The 21,827-nt window shown below is 40.9% G+C and overlaps 1 protein-coding gene across 1 annotated transcript in view; it reads right to left on the bottom strand.

Annotated features, from left to right (window-relative positions):
• Window positions 1-21,827, bottom strand: part of LOC111871143 (cytochrome P450 4c3) — a gene marked incomplete in the record, with an annotated part of 94,210 nt that overhangs the window by 51,884 nt on the left and 20,499 nt on the right. The window contains 8 exon segments of the mRNA XM_033754192.1: window positions 376-485; window positions 3,148-3,211; window positions 5,244-5,370; window positions 6,130-6,199; window positions 6,966-7,151; window positions 9,820-9,910; window positions 12,133-12,239; window positions 15,642-15,862. Of these exon segments, the coding sequence (XP_033610083.1) occupies window positions 376-485; window positions 3,148-3,211; window positions 5,244-5,370; window positions 6,130-6,199; window positions 6,966-7,151; window positions 9,820-9,910; window positions 12,133-12,239; window positions 15,642-15,831 (945 nt within the window).

The raw sequence follows: 21,827 nt of genomic DNA, 5'->3' as shown, positions 1-21,827 counted from the left end.
TCTTCATAGTCACCGCCGTGAAAGCCTCAAATCTTACATATAATACATGCTTGATAACTACAAAATTACAACTGAAGCAATGAAATAGTTTAACAGTTGAATTATATGTACTGAATTATCTGATTAGCAATATTCCCTGTTTTCTTCAAAATGCAAATAACTACGACTATCGAAATTCCTCAGCTAATTTTCGGTAAATGTCCTTCAACATTAAACTACTGAGTAATTAACCAATCCCAGAAGCACACCGTGACTGACGGCCAGAGTACAAAATCTGGTATACTGGGTCAATCGGATTTAATGTTGGTGCTGTAATGGAAGTTAATTTGTAATTGCATTCACGTGGGACTACTATGAGGATGCAGGGATTGTTACCTCGAACATGAAAGTGTCCACCTCTTCTCTTATATCGGCATCTGTGAGCACACCTTCCTTCTCAGATACTTCAATGAGAAGATCCAAAAATGCCAAATGTCTTTTCTTCCCTGCAAACAAACTCCAACTACATACAAAATTCAAGAGAAATATTTTGTACACGTAGATTATAAAGGGTTCTGATGATGTTGTATAAAACACAGAATTACTGGGTCTTTGGAAATTTTCCATCGCTTGGTATTCTAGGAAATATAAAACACGACGTTTCGGAAACTGGATCTGCTTCCGTCCTCAGATGAGGGGGAGACAGCTATTCTCTTGATTGAGATTAGCTATTTTTAAGAGGCCCAACTGAGTATGTGTCTTCTTCCCTCACATGAGGACGGAAATAGATCAATTTTCCGAAATGTCGTGCTTTTAATTTTCTAGAATAACGGGCGATGGAAAAGTCCAAAAACCCAGTAATTCTGTGTCATATATTTGTGTATTTTTTGAAGAAGGAACAGAATTCTTAAAAATGAAATGTTACGAGCTTGACAGATAAGCATTGAACAGCTTTAAAATTCTACTGGAAATTACGTCCATACGGTCCTTTGTGTTTTTTTCCTTGGCACTACAGCCCCAGTGGGCCTAGGCCTATCTCCATGAACTTCTCCGTTCACTTCGGTTTTTCTAGATCTTACACATTCGGTAGGACTCCTTGGGCGGGTGATCAGCTCGTCGCAAGGCCTCTATCTATACACAACACAGAAAAACGCACACACACAAACTAAACATCCATGCCCTGAGTGGGATTCGAACCCACAATCCCTGTTTCCAAGCGAGCGAAGACAGTACATGCATTAGACGGCTCGGCTACTGTGAACGGCTGTCCATTGTCTTACAACCAAAATTATTTTTATATGCGAATTTAGTCAAGGTTATCACAGGTTAGCTAATATAGTTTTTGTGTATACAATGGAGTATATAAAATTATTTTATTTGAAATATAGATCAAGGGGTGGTAATAAGGAATCAATTTCGGTGTTTGACTTGCCATTTCTGCGACGTTTAATTCAAGACTTTTAAAATGATGAAGCGGCCACATTTAGAGAAATAAAAAATACTATATCGTACTGAAGTAATCCACATAATTCTGATATAAAATGCCCCCTCGTACTCACACGTACATAGTCATCCCCAGACATAACTGAAAAGCAAAGACCATGCATCTTACTTGTTAGATAAGTCCATGTAATATGAATTTTCCATACGCATGTGTTTCATATGAACAGGCTCCCTAGTAATGTGTACGCTAGAAACTGCCGTCTGTCATCAAGTGTGAAGACAGAAACATAGAGAAATGTGCAGATCCAGGTACGTTGCCGTGATATGTGTGTCTACGGAAACTTCAAATATGGCCTCCAGGAAGAAACAGATCTAAATCCAGCAACGTTGCACAGAAGTAACAAAACAAAAACAAAAAGCAAACTCCGTGGCAAGAGTCTACAAGCGAACTATAACGACCGAGCGACCGCCGCTTGTCGGCGAAGTTAGGACCGCCTCTGTGATCTAGTGGTCAAGAGTTCCTGGCTACAGACCCAGATATTCCGGGTTCGATTCCCGGCGCTCTCAGATTTTCTGAGTAGTTAGTGGGTCTGTAACGGGGTCCACTCAGCCTCTTGAGGATAATTGAGGAGGTATTTCAAGGAAATAACAGCTCCGACCTAGAAGACCGAAATTAACGGCCGTGGGGATTCGTTGCGCCGACCACGTCACACCCTGTATTCGCTAAAATTGGCACTGAAGTAACAGTCAGCAAAACTGTGACTTTTGCAACTTGTAGTTCGGAATGAGAGCTTCGTATCAGCAGGCAAGAGCGCAGCTGGATGCTACTCTCATGAGGGCAGAAGAATGCGTCTTTTATATGATAGTGCGTGTTCAGAAGCATTTGAATTACGCACCGGAAATATTAATTGTCATTACATCAATTCGAAGGGTAGAAAAGCATTGTGTGTAGAAAAATTCAACATTGAAAAAGACAAAATACAAAATATAAATAATACCAATTAGCAATATTTTTAAAATAAATTATTCTTCTATTCCGCATATTCTGAGGCAAACAGTACAAATAAACTTAGACAGTTTAAATGTAGGTTTCTAAGCAAATTTTATGGTTACTTCCATTATAATATTGTCGTCCCTACCTGCTGCCCTAGAAAAATATTGTGGCGTGCCAGGAATCCGGAAAGTATACTTCCACGGAAACGCAGTACCAGCTGACAGTTGCCTAGGAATACCTTAAGCAACAAACGCATTTCGCCGAAGATGAAAAACAACAAAAGGTTCCTTGCATAACAGTGGTCGAGACCAAAGCCTCCTACATAGTGCGCTCTATTCCGTCAGAGACCAGGCTATAAAAGACCAGCTTCGAAGGTTTTGACTTTAGCGTTCTTAGTGTAGCTCCGACGAGAGCAGAAACAAGCTCGCATCCGACAAAGGGAACAGAAGACTTCACCGAGATTAGCGGTGCAAGACGTAATTACAAAAGTGTTGTAAGAAACATCTGACGACGTTATAAGTGGGCGATAATTGTACTTGGAAGTGTAGAGGAGATTGGCCAATAAAATTATTCACTAAATCCGACACCTGCGTGAATTTATTTGTCTTGTTACATAGGCAACACTCGACAATTACGTGTATTATGGAAATTATAGCTGTGCCCACAGATAGCAGAAAGGAAATGCCTCTCAACTGAATTGCGTGTGAAAGCGCTGTCTTCATATTACTTACCTGACACAAAGTGTTTTTCAGCATCCAGATTTGCTGTGTACTCGGCCCTCCTTTCTCTGATTACCTGTGCAACAAAAATTGTTATTTTCACAGTAATGTCTTAACCATTTCTGAAAATCTGACTCGATAAAAACTATCACCATCGCTCTCGAAGCAACATCTTCACAAATTAGGACCAGAAGCAGGCCAGGTACTTGTAGTCGGTCCAAATCTCGGCAAGAACGTAAACTACCTTGAGGAAGGATTCCTTTCTTCCCCTGAGTCCCTCCTTGCATATGGCGGGATGTTAACTTCAGTTAGGCCTTACCGTTTCCTACCATATTCATTCCAATTCTGTATTCACTCATCATCATACAATTTGACTCTATATATTGTGGCATGAAGCCAGGAAGCCGGAATAATGGAGACACAATAGACGTTCATTGCTAAGCAACGACTAGGTAAACACGTTCTCGTGGCAAAGAATATGCAAGAGAGAGAGAAGAAGAAGTGTGGGTGGTAGTGAGGGACACAACATTGGTGGGGGGGGGGGTAAGAAACTATATCTCCGATCTTGAAGTTTCCCAGGCAGTGCCCGTTTGTCCTTCTGGTAAAGATAGAGCACATGTTCGGATTTTATTTTTTTTTTTTGCTAACGTTCGGAGGGCTATATTAGGGTGGAATTTTGATGTTAACAATGGGAGGGCTGCATGTGACGCATGCAGTGCAATATGCAAGCAACAATTAAAGGATTGTTAAGAAAGTGTGTTTCTTGTTGGGTCCGCCCAGAGTCGTACTAGGTAAAGAAAAAGGAAACCCAGTGCCTGTGAGTGTAACTGGGCTACCCTGTTCCTCGGGTATATGAGTACGGGGACCTGATTCACGATTTTGAGGGAGTCTCGAATCTGAGGCAGGAAAATATGGTCATGAGTTCCGCGGGACTTGGACCCGAGCAGCAATTGTAAATTACCGACCCATCCTGCCATCAGAAAGGATGTTACATAAGGACTATGACCGCAAGGTTTAAGCTGAAAAAGAATTTCTGACCCTCAATCTCAACGGGTTTTGAAGCCAATACCAACTGATTGGCGGTAAACCGCTAGTCGTTAAGTAACTTTGATTTTGACAGAGTAAATCGCCCGATTTTGTAATGACTAATACAAAAAAGTTGGAAGTGAACACATGTTGTGAAGTTGGACTTGAGGTGCTCACAGCGGCAAGTATGAAGAGTGCTGTGTTCTGGCTGAAGTCCTGTGACGTTTCGGAATAACGTGGTGTCTCCATTTTCAGTGTCGAATGATAAGTCAAACAACAAGCAGCGAGAGTAGGGGGCAAGCAGCTTCTTTAAGGTTTCTTGCTTCATTTCTATTCGATCTAGAAAACGGAAGGAACTCTAACCTCCGAAACGACGGTAGACTCCCACCGGAATATGCGGACTTTACATTCCAGATAATTTTAAAAATGTCCTTAGAAAATATGTCATTTATTTCCCTGTGCATAATACAAATGAACTAATCACCCAACAGTTCTTATGAGTTAATTGCACAACGTAGAAGAAAACAGCACCATATTCGTCCGCTCAAACGCTGGGATCATGGGTTCGAATCCAACTCAAGGCATGGAAGTTTGTGTGTACGTTTATTCTGTGTCTGTGTTGTCCTGTGTGTAGGTATCGGTCTTGCGACGGGCCGATCCCCCGTCCAAGGAGTCCTACCGTCTGCGTAAAAAATATTACGAAACTGAAGAAGAGGCCAGGACCCAACAAAGGGCTGCAGAGCCATTGAGGAATGAATGAATGAATGAATGAACGAATGAATGAAGAAATGAATAAAATAAAGCATATAAGAATTTGAAGAAATATATAAGGAAAAGATCGCATTCTATTTAGCATTCCAGCATTTTCCGGACGGGTTGAGAAAAACCACGAAACATATTAGAATATTTGTTAACCATGCCGAGATTTCAACTTGGAACCTCCCGATTACACGGTAGAAGCGTTATCGCTTGAGTCAGCTTCGTCGGTGGTTACGCCTGAGAACAGCCGGTTTAGCAATCATATGACATTTACTGACGTAGGATCCCTGATGTACGTTCCTTGTTGACAACTGCTTACGTACCCGACCAGTGAAACTGTGAAGCGTCCGTAGCAGTCTTGCTTGCTCCCGGCCTGCTGGAGACAGATCAAATACGAACTGTCTGTGCAGCCAAGGAGACAACTGTCTATGAACAATCAGCTGCGTCATCCTGAAACGTATAAAAGTCCTGATAATTCTCTGTTGCGTCTTTTTTTTTTAAATGGCACTACAGCCCCAGTGGGCCTAGGCCTACCTCCATGAACTTTTCCGTTCACTTCGGTTTTTCTAGATCTTACACATTCGGTAGGACTCCTTGGGCGGGTGATCAGCTCGTCGCAAGGCCTCTACCTGTACACAAACACAGAAAAACGCACACGCACAAACTAAACATCCATGCCCTGAGCGGGATTCGAACCCACGATCCCGGTTTCCAAGCGAGCGAAGACAGCACATGCCTTAGACCGCTCGGCTACCGTGACCGGCCTCTGTTGCGTCTATTATATAATAATTAGGCACAAAGTGACAGAATATCATATGGTATTCGTGTACCTTCTCGTTGACTTTCGTGGCAGATCATGACGCGCTAAACTACATACAACTACATGAAACCATGTACCAAATTTCCCTGCTACAAGCCTTCGTTTTGCTGTGTCTAATATGACATAATTTCATTATACCTTGATGTAACATAATGGTTCATTATCCTCCTTCTCGGAGGTTTCCTCATCCGCATTTTGTAAGACTGTCACCTATAGGACAACAGAGCTAGTACAAGTTCCTCATTATGCAGTATTTCAAATCCCTCAACTTCTTTCTCCCATTCATTTATTGATACTTTACGAATCATACGCGAAGTCCTCAAAATGTAACAAACAAATGATCCGTATACATGCAAGGTTTCGTTCGGTCTTTGTAAGTTCGTAATTACCTTTTAACAGCTCGGGTATATTCGCTGTCATCACGCTCCTTGTCGTGCAGAGATATGCCCATTGCGGCCTCTGGAAAGTGCACGTCACAGTCATAAATTCATCGATCAGCTATTTAATAAATAATAATAACAATAATTTCACAAACAATTACATAATGAGCCTTGGTGATAAAGNTGGTTATATATATATATATATAACCATACCACATATACACGAATATGTATATTTGAGGTCCATTTAACTAAAACAACTAACAAATTCACTAATATTGTAACTGTTATTAAATAAAACCAATGTAAATAACTAGACTGGTTTATTTTGAAATATTTATTGTGTTGACGGCCAGACATTATGACACACAACAGATTGCAAACAACAAGGTTTGATCGTTTGTTCAAGCTCTTGATTATTTAGAAAACGTTCTGGTCTTACGTGTCATTTCGGTCAGCTTCGGTCATTCATGTTCTCCTTACTAAACATCTCACCGCTCATTATTATTTGAACACTTTCCTCTGTGCATGTAAGGAAGTGACTCCGTAATTCAGCTAATCGGTCACATGAACAAGAAACACGTTCAGTATCGACGCCATTTTGTTTTGCTATATGCAGTCCTTCTCTTGTGATGGAGACGATAATCAGTAGAGATATGGTGGGAACTTCTTTTTACCAGGGCAAGTATAATTAAAAAGTAATCAATTCAGATCTAAATGTACAAAACCGAAAAGAAACAATTTGAGGCAAAGAACTGCATCTGTTTGGTGTTTGGAGACTGGCCCTATAAGAATTAATGTAAACTGCTGAAAGTGCACTTGACAGTATGAGCACTGATATTTACCACAGATTATGTCCAGCGTGCACTTGGTAATGTGAGCGTTCATGTCCACAAACGGTTCTTGTATCTGAGCCTCAAGGTCCTTGATCAAGAATTCGCTGTTTACGTTGAACACCTGGATGAATCCTTCCAGTATCTTAAAATGGAAAGCTGGGGTGAGAATCTTGCGTCGTGAGTGCCATTTCTCACCTTGAACAATGGCAAAATAAGAGTAACCTGGCAGAAATAGCAACTGAGAAATGCATATTGAACACTTCTATGTCTTCTTGGTACAGGGTCTTCCTTCACAGGGTGATGGCCAGGCAACTGGTCAAGAAATCCCTGGAACTCAAAGAATCGCTATCATTTTCGAAACAAGTCCGCCACTTGTACTTACTTACTTACTTACTTACTCATAGAGCTGAGCCCTTCTGGAGGAGCTGCCAATTCTGCAGCTACTCAAGAATTTCCCAGCATTTTATGGAACCCGAAGGTTCATTACCGTGTTCACAAGAGCCCTCCAATTGTCCCTATCCTGAGCCAGATCAATCCAATCAATACTATCCCAACATATATCTCTAAGATCCATTTTAATATTGTAAACCCACCTACGCCTTGGTTTTCCCAGTGGTCTCTTTCCTTCTGGTTTTCCCACCAATATCCTACACACATTCGTCGTCTCCCCCATTCGTGCTACATGCCCTGCACACCTCATCTTCCTTGACTTGACTATTCTAATTATACTTGGAGAAGAGTACAAGTTATGAAGCTCCTCATTATGCAGTTTTCTTCAACCTCCTGTCACTTCATCTGTCTTCGGTCCAAATATTCTCCTCAACACCCTGTTCTCAAACATCCTCAACCTATGTCCCTCCCTTAATGTTAGAGACCAAGTTTCACACCCATACAGAACCACAGGCAAAATTATTCTTACCCTACGTCAAATACAGAAGACAGAGATAAATTTCAGGATATTATTAAAATGTTTAATAATATCGTATAATTTATTTCTGCCTTCCACGTGAACTTTTCATTTCCATCATTATATACGCATTCTAATTTCACTTGTGCGTGCTGTATGTCCCATCCATCTTACTCTCCTTGATTTAATTACATAATCATCATTACGCGAGGCGTACAAATTATGGAATTCTATCCACTCATTCCTATCTGATGCTCCCAGTCGTTTATCAGGGCTAAAACCCAGGGCAAATATGCAATTTTTATCATAAGATAAAGTATATGAGTACTTTTTAAGGATTACGCATATCTTAAATATTAATTACAAAACAATATATTAATCCACAAATTTTCTAGTGAATTAACTCATGCTCCTGATTATGAGCTTCAAGGAAGTATGTATTTGAATGGTGTGACAGAAAAAGGAAATGTAATGGAAACGGAATAAGGCAGTGCAAAAGCTGCATATGCGGGAGAGACGAAGAAACGCTACGAGAATTTTATATTTCTTCATAAATCTTCCAATCTGGTCTCTTCAGCACATATCAAGTTATATTTCATACTAAACGCCGAGAGAAGTAAGCAAATGTTGCAGCGGTTCTGTCCCATTACCGTCCTTATTGCCTTTACGTCTTGTGCAAGAAGCCGCAATAACCAATTTGTCCAACTCAGTCCTTCGGTTCTCGAATTATGAATTTAAAAACATAAAGTCACTTCTGTATAGTTGCACCGGAAACCTTAAGAGTTCCGAACAATTTATGCTGGTCATGCAGTATGCGTTTTAGTTCTCTCCACAGGTTTTGTCTGAAATAATTTTCGTTTCGATAAATATTTAACTAATTGCATTCGAGATGCGCGCAGAAACGTATACAGATCTTCATGTAAATGTATCTTCATTTTTGCCAGATTTCAACCAAATCTGGAATACATCAGATGTTATCGACTGATATATTTTTCCTCCTTTTTAATCTTTCATCCTTAATATGTTTCGGTCTGAGGGACCAACCTCAGAAGGATATATCAATACAGGCGGAAACTGCAACAACACAGCGAGGCCCCAACAAAAGGACGACACTAAAGAGCCCTGTTCATCAAACAACGGAAGCACGAGGTGGTAGACATTCCACTTCCTTCAAAGAGAGGCAGTATAAAGGACATGAACCGAATTGGTTATAAATTTTAAGAAAGTCTCTTTTAACCGCACTTGTAAACAGACTAATTATAATAATTTATAAACATTTTAATGTATTCATCCACATCGCTGTAGTTGTTAAATGATCAAAATTTATATTCATGACATTGTGATTATATTGTATTTATGTATTGATATTGACCGGTCACATTGTAATTGTAGTTTCCGCTTGTATTAATATATCATTCTGAAGATGGTCTCTCAGACGGAAATATGTCATGGATGAAAGATTAAAAAGAATCAAGAAACATTTCTAAGTCACACTGGACGGAGCTTATAATCTTTTTTAGTATTTCTAGTGTGACGGACCAGGATGAACCAAATCCCATATATCGGAAACATGTTGTGAAAATTCAATATGAAATTTCATGAGTATCTCATTAGGAAGTATCTGGCGGAGAGGCAAGGGGAAGTTAATAGACGCGTTATTTGCGAATGTTCCAGAAAGTGTCTGCCAGATGCAACTCAAACCCGCGTCTCTTGATTGTGCATGTGAGCTCACCAGGGGCAACACTTTGCAAAATTCAGTCTTTTGTGGGCTTCTGCGCTCTGACAGTAGAAACCACTTCTCGTAAGTAGATGACTGAATGCAAAGTTCTGATTCCTTCAATAAATACACTAACGTCTGGAAGCAGTAACATTCGTCGGTGAGATAAGGTTTTATTTTCGAAACTTGTACGCCCACTCCACGCACAGTGCCCCTAAAATAAAGAAGGCACGGATTACCTGAGCTGGTCAGAAGTCCAGTTCCCAGCCATGGCTCAAGTAGTTGGTAGTCTATACTCTTCTTTATATGTTTTCGGCTGTTCAGAATTGTCTGGAAAAAAAGAAAGAAAAGAAATCGTCTTAATTTTTACACACTTGAAACAAACGGACAATGTGGAGTGACACGTGAACATGAATGTATATCTTAAATTATTGAAATATGATTAACCAACTGCATTATTTACGCTAATATGTTTAATGGGTGGATGGCTATCGGTGAGGATTCGAAGGGAAGTGGCCTGGAAGTAATTTGAGAACATTCTGTCAAAAATTATGACAAACCTCTTAAAGATAACTGGCTTCTGGACCGAGAATCAAATCCAGGGAACATTTGTAGTAATCACAGCACTGTCTGTCCATGAAGCGTAAGGATGGAGAGGGAGAGAGATGTAAAAGGCTGGCAGGCAACGTCATCATGTATTCGGTATTTATTGCTTGCTCTGGTTCCAAATATTAAGTGTTTTAAGTCCTCGTCTAACGTCGTGAATATATTCTTCTAAACCGCGACGTTACATGAAACGACGTTAAACGGATCCCTATTTACCATGAGAAACTGAAGATATAAACTGGGTTACGTTCCTCAGCCTTCCTTTATCTACATACATGACTTTGTACGAAAATCTTCAGTATAGTAACAAAACAAATTTAACTGGGAATACCTTTAGCAAGAACTTAATGTATTTTAATGCTGAGTCAATTTTACAGTTTGAGATGTATCTCTGGACAATGAAATAATATTATTATAAGCTGGCATTTTCAGCTCATGTGTAACTTCCCTGTGTCTGTCTCCCTTCTTAGATTATGTCGAATTCGCCATTCTTTCAATTTCTCATGTACCTTCTGAGGCATCTCAACTGGGAAGATTTCAGTAACCTCTCCCCTTTAAGTATAATTTGAGTTAAGAAATTTAAAATTTATTTGTGACCTGCTTTTTACAGGATTTGAACTTGATCTCTCACATTAGGGGAAAACAGGACTGAGGACGTCTGAGGACAGTATGACAAGGATATTTTGGAATACAAAGGAGGGAATAACAGGATAGGGAAATTTGTAATGCGAGGCACTTCATAAATTTCAGTCCTACTATTAGAGTAATCAAATGAAGAAGAACAAAATGGGGGAGCATGGGGCACGCACGGGAAAGAAAAGGAATGAGTTAAAAGTTGATGAGAAAACCTGAAGGAAAGAGTAAACGTGGGAGACGTAGGTTTAGATGGGAGGACAATATTAAATTTTAACTTGTGGCTGTGAATACCGACCAAACGGTAACGAACTTTCGGATTCCGTAGCATAGTGGATATTTCTTGACTCTGAGCAACTATTAAGCTTTCAAGAAGGGCCCTGCTTCACAGAGTTAATTATTAGGACTGGACTTTAGGATCTTAGAACTGCCTTGGAGCTCATTTTGCCTGCTCCCTCAGTTTCAAACGCTCTGGCAAAGTTAGATCTACACGTAACCACGATGTTGACGGCTACTGTACTCGCGTCGGGACATCCAAGGGCTCTCTACTATGTATGAGATCCATTTTAATAATAACTTCCCATCTACGCCTAGGTCTTCAAAGTGGTCTCTTCCCTACAGGCTTTCCGACTGAAATTTATCTTTTAAATGCATGCTTCAATCCCTTCCGCTACCGCTAGAGTTAATTATCTCATTTAAGGTTTGGCGGAGAGTACAATTTATGAAACTTCTTCAGCCTCCTCTTACTTCCACCTTCGTAAGACCTAATATTCTTCTCGGTACCCCGATCTCACCCTCAATACATGTGAGACTTCTGGTTCTAACGAAACTGGCTATTGGGCTTGTTCTCTTCTGGAAGGTTACATGGTATAATTTCATAGACTAGTGTCATCTGCTGTATCCGTCTTCAGGGATTCTTTCTATTTACAAAAATGAACGGCGTCAGATCCCAGATGATAGTAATTTCTGCCCTCATTGTATGATAGTTTCTTAAGGTTAGAAATAAAATTTCTCAACAAAATATCATGACAGATAATATTTTATATTTATATATAAGTATATATATATAAATAAGCATCAAAATATAACAAATAATATAATGTTTTTGGTTAATTCCTTCAATTGAACTTGCCATTTTATTTAATTTCCTAAATTAATCTTTAATTCTTCATTAAAACTGAACAGGTTTCAAGCAGACTCAATAAGCTAACAAATTAGATGGAGCGTAGGGACTTTCTCAAGAAGTTTGTGATAATGTTATTTAAGATTAAAGGATTCATATAGAATTTGTTCTGCTATTATTATCTACTTACCTCAATATCATCGGGGTCTTTCAGGAATACGTACAGATATCCCACTGCCCACATCTTAAAAATATCGCCATATTCATTTTGCATATCCACGAATCTCTTTATTAATTCTGAAACAGATACGAGGTAAAACTGATTACATAACTATGTTCATTACGGGCAGCAAAAGCAGAATTCTGTCCGTAATGACTCTCTAACGGTCTGTGAAAATTGTTGATCTACTTGCACACTGTCCATTATCTGGAGTGCATTTTATATGCGTAAAGTTTCGGAAAGTGTCTTCGCTCGCTTGGAAACCGGGATTGTGGGTTCGAATCCCACTCAGGGCATGGATGTTTAGTTTGTGTGTGTGCGTTTTTCTGTGTTTGTGTACAGGTAGAGGCCTTGCGACGAGCTGATCACCCGCCCAAGGAGTCCTACCGAATGTGTAAGATCTAGAAAAACCAAAGTGAACGGAGAAGTTTATGGAGGTAGGCCAAGGCCCACTGGGGCTGTAGTGGCAAGGAAAAAAAAGTTTCGGAAACTGGATCCACTTCCTTAATCAGGCAGAGGAAACGGAAGAGATTCACTCATATGGGAGTACTACAAAGAGATAGTCCATGGATCAAAACTAGTTGCTAGAAAAACGAAGGGGATGCCATTATAATGAATATTATAAAATACGAAGATGGATTGTGAGGACGGTATTTGGACCAAACAGCTTCGGATCAAGTATAATAATGTTGTTCATTAATTTGATTGTGGTGTATTTATTACGCTTCAAATAGCTCAGACTACACAGTGTCGAAATATAGGATGATGTGGAAGGAAGCGATCGTGACCTACTGCAAGATTCTTTGCCAGAATTCGTGAGGAGTAATCGAGGAGAACTATAGAAGTCACAGTCAACACAGTCAGTTTTCGGGCCAAGATTCGAACCAGGCACCTCCCGGATACAAATAAGGAGCTTTACCGCTACAGCCAACTTCATCTGTGAGCTTCAGTATTTGCTGTCACAAATATTTATACGCCACATTTATACAAACTACTAAATCTAACTCCGTGGCTTTACTCTGCAAGCGAACTATACCGACCGAGCGACCGCCGCTTGTCGGCGAAGGTAGTGCAAACTTTAGCGGATAGAGGGTGTCGCGTGGTCAGCGTAACATTTCATTAAGATTATACTACTCGGTGCATAGGAGTGAAATGTGATCTCCACTTCTATCATTACTGTGATCGAGCTTTGCTCTCTCTACGGCGTCTGGTGAGGATTCTTTCCCCTTTGCACTTGCTGACAGAAACCTGTCCATTTTCCTTACACATCAGACCCACCAGAGACAATGAAATATGTCCAGTGCAACAGTCTTAAAACCTACGTATGTAGACATAAAATCAGACCGTGCCATAGCTCAGGCGGTTAGTCGTCGACTTCTCACTGCGGCGACCAGGGTTCGAGCCCAGGTCAGGCCATGTGGAATTTGTGGTGGACAAACTGGTGCTGGGGGAGGTTTTCTCCGAGTACTTCGGTCCCCCCACAAAAAAAATTTCATTCCACCGACTGCTTCACATTCATCATCATCATCATCATCATCATCATCTGTCATCCGGGGCTGGTACAATAGGTCAAAAAGTGACCGACGTACCAAGTGGACTCAGTCTTGCCCCATTACAAGAATCTAAAAAAGACCACCCCTACAAACACGAGGAGCGTATACAGATTTAAACACCAAACTGGAACTGAAGTTACCTAAGAGAGGAAACCATACAGATACCATATTCCTAACGAGGATGAATAAAGCTTAGCTTCATCTTCCAATCAGAACCCGTAAAACTGAGCCACTTCCTCAGCCTAAACACTCCTACTCTGAAGATGGAGTCATTATGTTTCTCTGAAACATTTATATTCGCCTAAAAAACTAAACATTGACATTGCTTCTGTAAAATTCGAATTTCTCGGTACTGTGGACACCTATTTACCATGTTCACGGTGTCACAGTCCAAAGACCTTAATCTTAAACTTGTACACCTAAGCTAATATGCACCATGGAGTTTCACTAGTTGTTTCTGGTATAAAACGCAGATACAAATGGAACTTCTCCGCAATAAGGAGGATAAGATTGCTAGATCATGTAGTACAAATAAAATGTAATTTGACACAACAGAACTTGGACAACACAGAAATATACTGAGTGAATACTCGTAAAGTTGAACCGCAAATGTTTTGGAGGAAAATCTGAAGGAGGCAGGCCACTAACAAGAATTTAGCCTACACAGAAAAATAGCAATAAAATGTGTCTGAAAGAAATATTGTGGGAGGTTGTGAACTGGATTAATCTGGCGTAAGATAGGTACCAATGTTGGGCTTTTTTAAACAAGATAATGAAACTTCAGGTTATATAAAATGCTGACATTATTTCATTAGCTGCTCAACTATTGGCTTCTGAGGGACTTAACTAAATTTGTTAAAGGCAAATACTTTTACTGTATGGATTGGATAGATCTGGCTCAGGATAGGGACCAGTGGAGGGCTCTTGTGAACACGTTAATGAAAATTCGTTTTCCATAAAATGCTGGGAAATTCTTGGATAGCTGCAGAATTGGCGTCTCCTCCAGAAGGGCTCACCTCTGTGCGTAAGTAAGTAAGTAAGTAAGTAAGTAAGTATTCTTTATGTTACGTAGGTCTGCTTTTGAATTAATGTCTCAAGTAACTGAAAATTTAGTTTCCCATTATATCCGCGTTAATGTTATTAATATCCACAACAAAATCAAGGGGTTTTGGAGAGAATTAATCGTCACTTTCCTTCGATATAACACGGACAGCATAGAAAACGAAAAAAATAGAGGAAAAAACACAGGCACACAGACAGTAAGGCGCACAGACAGTAAGGCACACAGACAGTAAGGCGCACAGACAGTAAGGCATTCTCGTAAGCCTCATAACCCTAAAAAATTAGAGGAGATCCACATACAGACACAGCAGGATACACAGAGAAACAGCAAGACGATGTCATAAGCCTCCATTCCTTTTTGCAAAGTAAGGAAAACTCCGTTGCCTGTAGTCCGCAAGTGAACTATACCGACCGAGCGACCGCCGCATGTCGGCGAAGTTAGTGCCGACTTTTGCGGGTAAAAGGTGTCACGTGGTCAGCGAAACTGATCCCCACGGCCGTTAATCTCGGTTTTCTAGACCGGAGCCGCTATTAACTTGAAATAGCTCGTCAATTATCCCCACAAGGCTGAGTGGACCCCGTTCCAGATCCACTACTTCTCAGAAAATCTGTTAGCGCCAGGAATCGAACCCGGGACCTCTGTATCTGTAGCCAGGAACTCTGACCACTAGACCACAGAGGCGGTCCTAAAGTGAGGAATCTAGGCTAAAAATAGTACCACTAGAGTCGCTCCGTTTTATGCTGTGTGCCGATGTTATTTCACCAGAACCTACTGAACTTCATTGAAATGGCAGAAATTATTTTGCATTACTTTCTGTCGGATGAGTCCCACGTCCTCAATCCGAGAGACATCGCTCAACTTACTTTCCCGAGGAACGTTAAGCGTGAGAACACTTCCCAGGTACGGTAAGCTTCTTGGTCCTGGAATCCTTTTAATGCCTTCTGGGTCCGCTAACTTGAGGACGGGATCCTGATTGTACGGGACCGTGACCAGGAACGCACACACGGCAAGAAGAATGACCAGAGCAAACCATCCAAGGATGACCTCCAGCATGTTGGCTGTTCAGCTCCCAGAGACTGTAAAGCTGCAACGTAAAAGTATGACCTTCATTAGCCCACAAAATGTGCCCTGACTTCATTATTCTGTGCGTAGTTTAAATATTGGCCTTGTCATAGCTCAGTCGGTTAGTCGCCGGCTTTCTACTGAGGAGGTCCCCTTTCGATCCCAGGTAAAGTCATGTGGGATTTGTGGTGAAATATGACACAGTGGACAAGTTTCTTCCAAGTACTTCTCTTTCCCCAGCCGATTTCCATTCCACCAAATACTCCATACTCTTCTATCATCCGGGTCTAGTTGAATAGACCAATTAGTGGTCGGCGTACCGACTGGACTCAGTGTCACCCCACCCTAGAAAAAAATGAATTACTTTATATATCCAGGTCATACGATGGTTCATCGTTACTTTTTTCTTTTGTTTTGCGGCGCTCTCTGTGTCCCAGAATATAGTGCCGAACGATAGCATTATTATTTATTCATTAAAAACTCAGTGGCCTGTAATCCGCAAGCGAACTATACCGACCGAGCGACGGCCACTTGTCATCGAAGTTTGTGCCAACTTTTGCAGGTAGAAGGTGTCACGTGATCAGCGCAACGGATTCACATGGCCCTTAATCTCGGTTTTCTAGACCGGAACAGCTATTTCCTTGAAATGGCTCCTCAATTATCCTCACGAGGCTGAGAAGATCCCGTTCCAGACCCACTACTTCTCAGAAAATCTGGTAACGCCGGGAATCGAACCCGGACCTCTGGATTTGTAGCCAGGAACTCTGACCACTAGACCACAGAGGAGGAAACTGGTGAATAATTAATTGGATAGAATTTAGAAGGAAGCAGTCGTGACCTACCCAAGACATTTGTATGGTTGAACTGAGAAAAACCACGAAAATTCTCAGTCAGGAGAGCAGATATCTTGGACTGGATTCGAACAGAGCATCTGTAAAATTAATTTCTAGAGCCTTTCCATTGCATGCCTCTTTTCGGTTACATTATGGCACCTTGTGAGAATAAAATTCCCTAAATCACAGAAACGTACCAAGGCTCCGGTTTAGGGTCAAACCTCCTCCAACGTTCTTAAAATGATAATAATAAAAACCCGCTAATTTTGTCGGTGTAATGACATTCTCTTGAAGAGAAGCCAAATGCACAATCAAACGTTTAGCTATGTGGTAAACAGGATAAGAACTTGATGCATACCTTTTTCCGCTTTATCTCTTTATAGGATAAAATTTCATTTGTCAAGGCTACTTGCTTTCATATGAAGGAAATACCATCCTATATTTTTAAGTGCTGGTAATATTTATATTTTGTAAAATGATAAACGCATATCTGTCTTTGCTCATAATTCGAGACGACATGATCAAGACATGAACCATGGAGATACGTAATTTTTCCACGCATTCGTAACCTCTGCACTAGAAGAACTATTTACGTTTAAGCAAGAGCCCCTGCTAACCATTGGATAGGAGACTAAATAGGTCCCAGAACTGGTCTGGACACCATGAAGAGAAGAAATATTGCTTACTACTGTCAGGACTTCGATTTCTCTGTCGTCAAGCCGGTAGTCGCTATACCGACTGAAGTATCATGTTTTACATTTTTGTTTCGCCTATAGGAAATAGCTTTATATAATATATATACACTTAATACAATGATCGAGTGTTTATTTTAGAACTGTGAAATGTTCTACATTTTTCAATTGTTTCGGGAACCTTTGACGGGCTGAATTTAGGTAAACATTCGCTTTTTCAATTTATCACTTAACTTTCCAGACTCAGCCAATATACAGAATAGTTTTGTTTGAGAAATAACGATGAGCCCTTCATCATAATGAGACTATTTCCTTTAGGCTCTTCAGGTATTTCCTTCATCCATCCACTAATGGCGCTTCGGTACTTTATTGGGCCATGGTCTTTTTTTTCAGTTTCTTAATCTATACACAATCGGCATGACTTCTTGGATGGGAGATCAGCCCGTCGCAAGACCCGTACCTACACACAGGACAGTACAAACACAGAAGAAACGTAAACAGACATCCACTTCTCGAGTGGGACTCGAACCCACAATCCCAGGTTTCAAGCGGACGAGAACAGTTTATGCCTTAAGCCTCGTGGTCACCGTGATCGGCATTTCCTTTAATTATTTTGCATTATATATATTTTCTGTATTTATTTAAACGAATATGTAAGCCTGTATATATAACGTTATATAGGTCAAGTTAGGTAGGAGGGATCCGGTAGCTTCAAGAATTTTATCTTCTCCGCGTCGTCCAGACCGTTTCTGGGGCCCGCCCAGCTTCCTATACAATGAGTACATGGGATTCTTTCTCCGGGCGTAAAACGACCGTGGCCTGAAGCTACCCACTCACCTCGAAACAGCGTCGAGGTCAAGAAAATATGGATCTATACATCAACTCGCCATACACCTTAATGGTGTAGTGCTTAATTAGTTAATTGTAAGAACAGCTTTACCTCTTACCTCACCTTTAATAAGTTAGGTTATGTCATTAAATTAAAAAAATAGTAAAGTAAAAAAAGTAAAGCTATCCCCGTGCCAGGCCGTGAAGGCCCATAGGGTTGTGAGACGTTGAGGGCCCCACATTGTCTAGACAAGCGGCTCAAAGATGGCGGTAAGGTTGTAAGCCCTACGCGCTGGTCGCGCTTTACTCCCCTGGAAAATTATTTAATTAATTCCTGGGACTCATTTCTGTTACAGGCTGAGTAAACACCAGGGCCTAGTGCGGCTGGAAGGATTAGGTCAACTGAAAAAAGTCCAATGACATAATCGAGACTTTAACCCGCGACCTTCCGGCTTTATGGACGGAAAATGTATTGCTCACCGAGAACAAACATAGACTTGAAAGGATTCTGACGATGGTGTATACTGTACTTCTTTTGGCTTATTTTGGACTTCACCCATCGTCCGGTATATAAAAAGACAAAAAACCACAACGTTTCGGAGACTGGATCTGTCTCCGTCTTCAGGTGTATAGGGAAGGTTTAACCTATACACCTGAAGACGGAGACAGATCCAGTCTCCGAAACGTTGTGGTTTTTTGTCTTTTTATATACCGGACGATGGGTGAAGTCCAAAATAAGCCAAAAGGAGAACAAACATGTATCAAAAATTGTTGTTAGAAAATCCTTTTGGAAGAGAACGCAGTGGACAAGTAGACATAGAGAAGAGGATAATATTGTAACGGATTTGAGCAATGCGTTGCCAGGCAACAGCTCTATAAACACGGTCCAACACGCAACAGTAGAGGAAGGTATGATTTTTGTAGATCGGACCTACGCACTAATGGACTGGCTGGATAGGCATCACGTGATATGTGTTTACTGTAGGTTCATGTCCATTCCGCGGCTATATAAATAAGAGTGACAGAATTCCTTCAGGGCAGTTACGAGCCAGCCGTAAGCTAGAGGAGCGAGTCCAGAAAAAATTTTAGTTCCGAGGTTCCAGACTCATTAAAGAGGAAGCAGCAAGAAGACGTCATAGTGATTTGAACTGCTAGTTTCTGTGTTGAGATCGGTGCCAGAAGACGAATAATGAAGACGGACAATCCTAGTGCGTGTCAAACGGTGAACTGGAAAGTGTGTAAATCAGCGATAGCGCTGTATTTAAGTGTGAACTTGTAACCAAGGTGCTATTATATCCAATCATCCGAACTAGAACCCTTTATTTTCGTCACGCGTTACCACCCTTCAAGTGACAATATTAAAATGGACGTTTATTTTTTTTAATTTTTTTATTGCATGTAAGGTAGGTCTAAGTCACTTGTACTGAGGCCACTTCTGGCCTATTGTATCAGCCCCAGATGATAGGTGAGGGTGATTGTGGAGCAATTGGTGGAATGCAGATTGGCAGGGGAAACCGAAGTACTCGGAGAAAACCTGCCCCAGCGCCACTTTGAACACCACAAATCCCACTTGACCAGACCCCGGGATCTAACCCGGGCCACCGCGGTGGGAAGCCAGCCACTAACCGCTTGAGCTATGGCGCGGTCCAAGATGGACGTTAAACAGGTTTCTTGGATGCGAATTGCAATTACATGGTTGTAAATTGGCCCAAATGGCAACTCTTGGTGATATACATGATGTAATTATTCCATAATATATAACTTCTTAATCAGCAATTTATCAGCTTCACAAGAAAGAGAATGTATCAAATATTGAAGTATGAATAAATTTTAAGATGTTCTGTGGACAAAACATGTATAGACTAACCTGGTCGTGAGGCCGCGCCATAGCTCAAGCCCTTAGTCGCTGGCTTCCCATCGCGGCGGCCCGGGTTCGATCCCGGGTCTGGTCAAATGCGATTTCTGGTGGACAAAGTGGTGCTGGGGCAGGTTTTCTCCGAGTACTTCGGTTTCCCCTGCCAATCTTCATTCCACCAATTGCTGCACAAGCACCCTCACCTATTATCTGGGTCTGGTACAATAGGCCAGAAGTGGCCGCAGTACAAGGGACTTAGTCCCGCCCCACTAGCAATAAAAAAACACTAATATTCAGTAAGTAAAGCGATATAATCAACAATCGAAGCCAATCGAAGTGAACATGGACTAGCTCACCTGCACAGCTGAACCAATGGACTCAACAGCGTTGTGACCATCTGCTGCCTCGGCTGTGAACACTGCATATCGTCACAAAAATTGTTTGTCTTCTTCTATGCTGAACTTTGAGACGAGTGATAATTTGTAATCACCACTGAACTTGGTCCGATAATCTCTGAGCCCACATTTTTGGTGTCCATTAAATTGTGCAAGGTCAAATGATCAAAGGCCTCTGACCTTATGTCTATTACCTTGAATGCATTTAATTGGAAAAGAAGGAAATCTTCAAGTCAATTCAACGCAGAAGTATGTATGAGGTCTGATGGAACGCGGCTCACTTGAAATAAGAGATACCTCTGTATTTCAAGTACTTGTAACATAAAATGTGCATTTGGACAGGAATTTAATTCTAAAAAAAGAGTGGTTGTAAAACTGCAAGAATCGAAACAAATATAAATGACTAAACTAAACTCAGTGGCTTGACACCGCAAGCGAACTGTACCGACCGAACGACCGCCGCTTGTCGACGTATTTAGCGACAACCTTAGCGAAAAGAGGGTGTCGCGTTGTCAGCGCAACGAATCCCCACGAATGTTAATTTCGGTTTTCTAGTCCGGAGCCGCTATTTCCTTAAAGTAGCTCCTCAATTATCCTCACGAGGCTGGGTGGACCCCGTTCCAGACCCGCTACTTCTCAGAAAATCTGGTAGCGCCGGAATCGAACCCGGACCTATGGATCTGTAGCCAGGAACTCTGTCCACTAGGCCAAATAGGATTAATTAATAACCCTCTCTACTTCAAATGTCCTGTGTCTAAGCATTTGAAACAAGATTTATATAAGGAAGATATAATTGCAGAAATATCAGTGCAATAAATTATACCATTACATATATTGTAGAATGTAAATAACCAGAGATCAGTAGAAATGATAATTATATTAAGGAAAGGATACAAGGTGGAAACAGCCTACTTCGCAAATATTAGTACACTTAAAAGTGAAATAATATCAGGGACAGCTAAGCCACAAGTATACAAAACATTAATAAGACCTGTTGCTACATACTGGGCACAAACATGGACCTTAACAGTAACAGAACAGAATGCACTGAGAATGTTAGAGAGAAAATAACATGCAAAATTTACAGACCAGTGATGGAAAATAATACATGGAGGATAAGATACAATGAAGAGCTAAACACATTATTGAACGGAGAAGATATATTAAGATTTATCAAGTCACAGAGAATAAGATGGTTGGGGCATGTTGAAAGAATGGAAGATAATGCAATGTCAAAGAGAATGTTAAAAGGAAGACCAGGATGAGATTGTTAGACGATGTTGAGAACGACCTGAAGAAGATGAAGTTGAAAGGATGGCTAGAGAAGATGAGTAGCGCCGAGCAGTTGAGACTGGTTGTAGAGGAGGCTAAGGCTCACCCAGGG

Source organism: Cryptotermes secundus, unplaced genomic scaffold, assembly GCF_002891405.2.
Source record: "Cryptotermes secundus unplaced genomic scaffold, Csec_1.0 scaffold152, whole genome shotgun sequence".
Classification (NCBI taxonomy): Eukaryota; Metazoa; Arthropoda; class Insecta; order Blattodea; family Kalotermitidae; genus Cryptotermes; species Cryptotermes secundus.
Note: the sequence above shows the minus strand (reverse complement) of the source record. Positions and strands in the feature narration are given on the sequence as shown.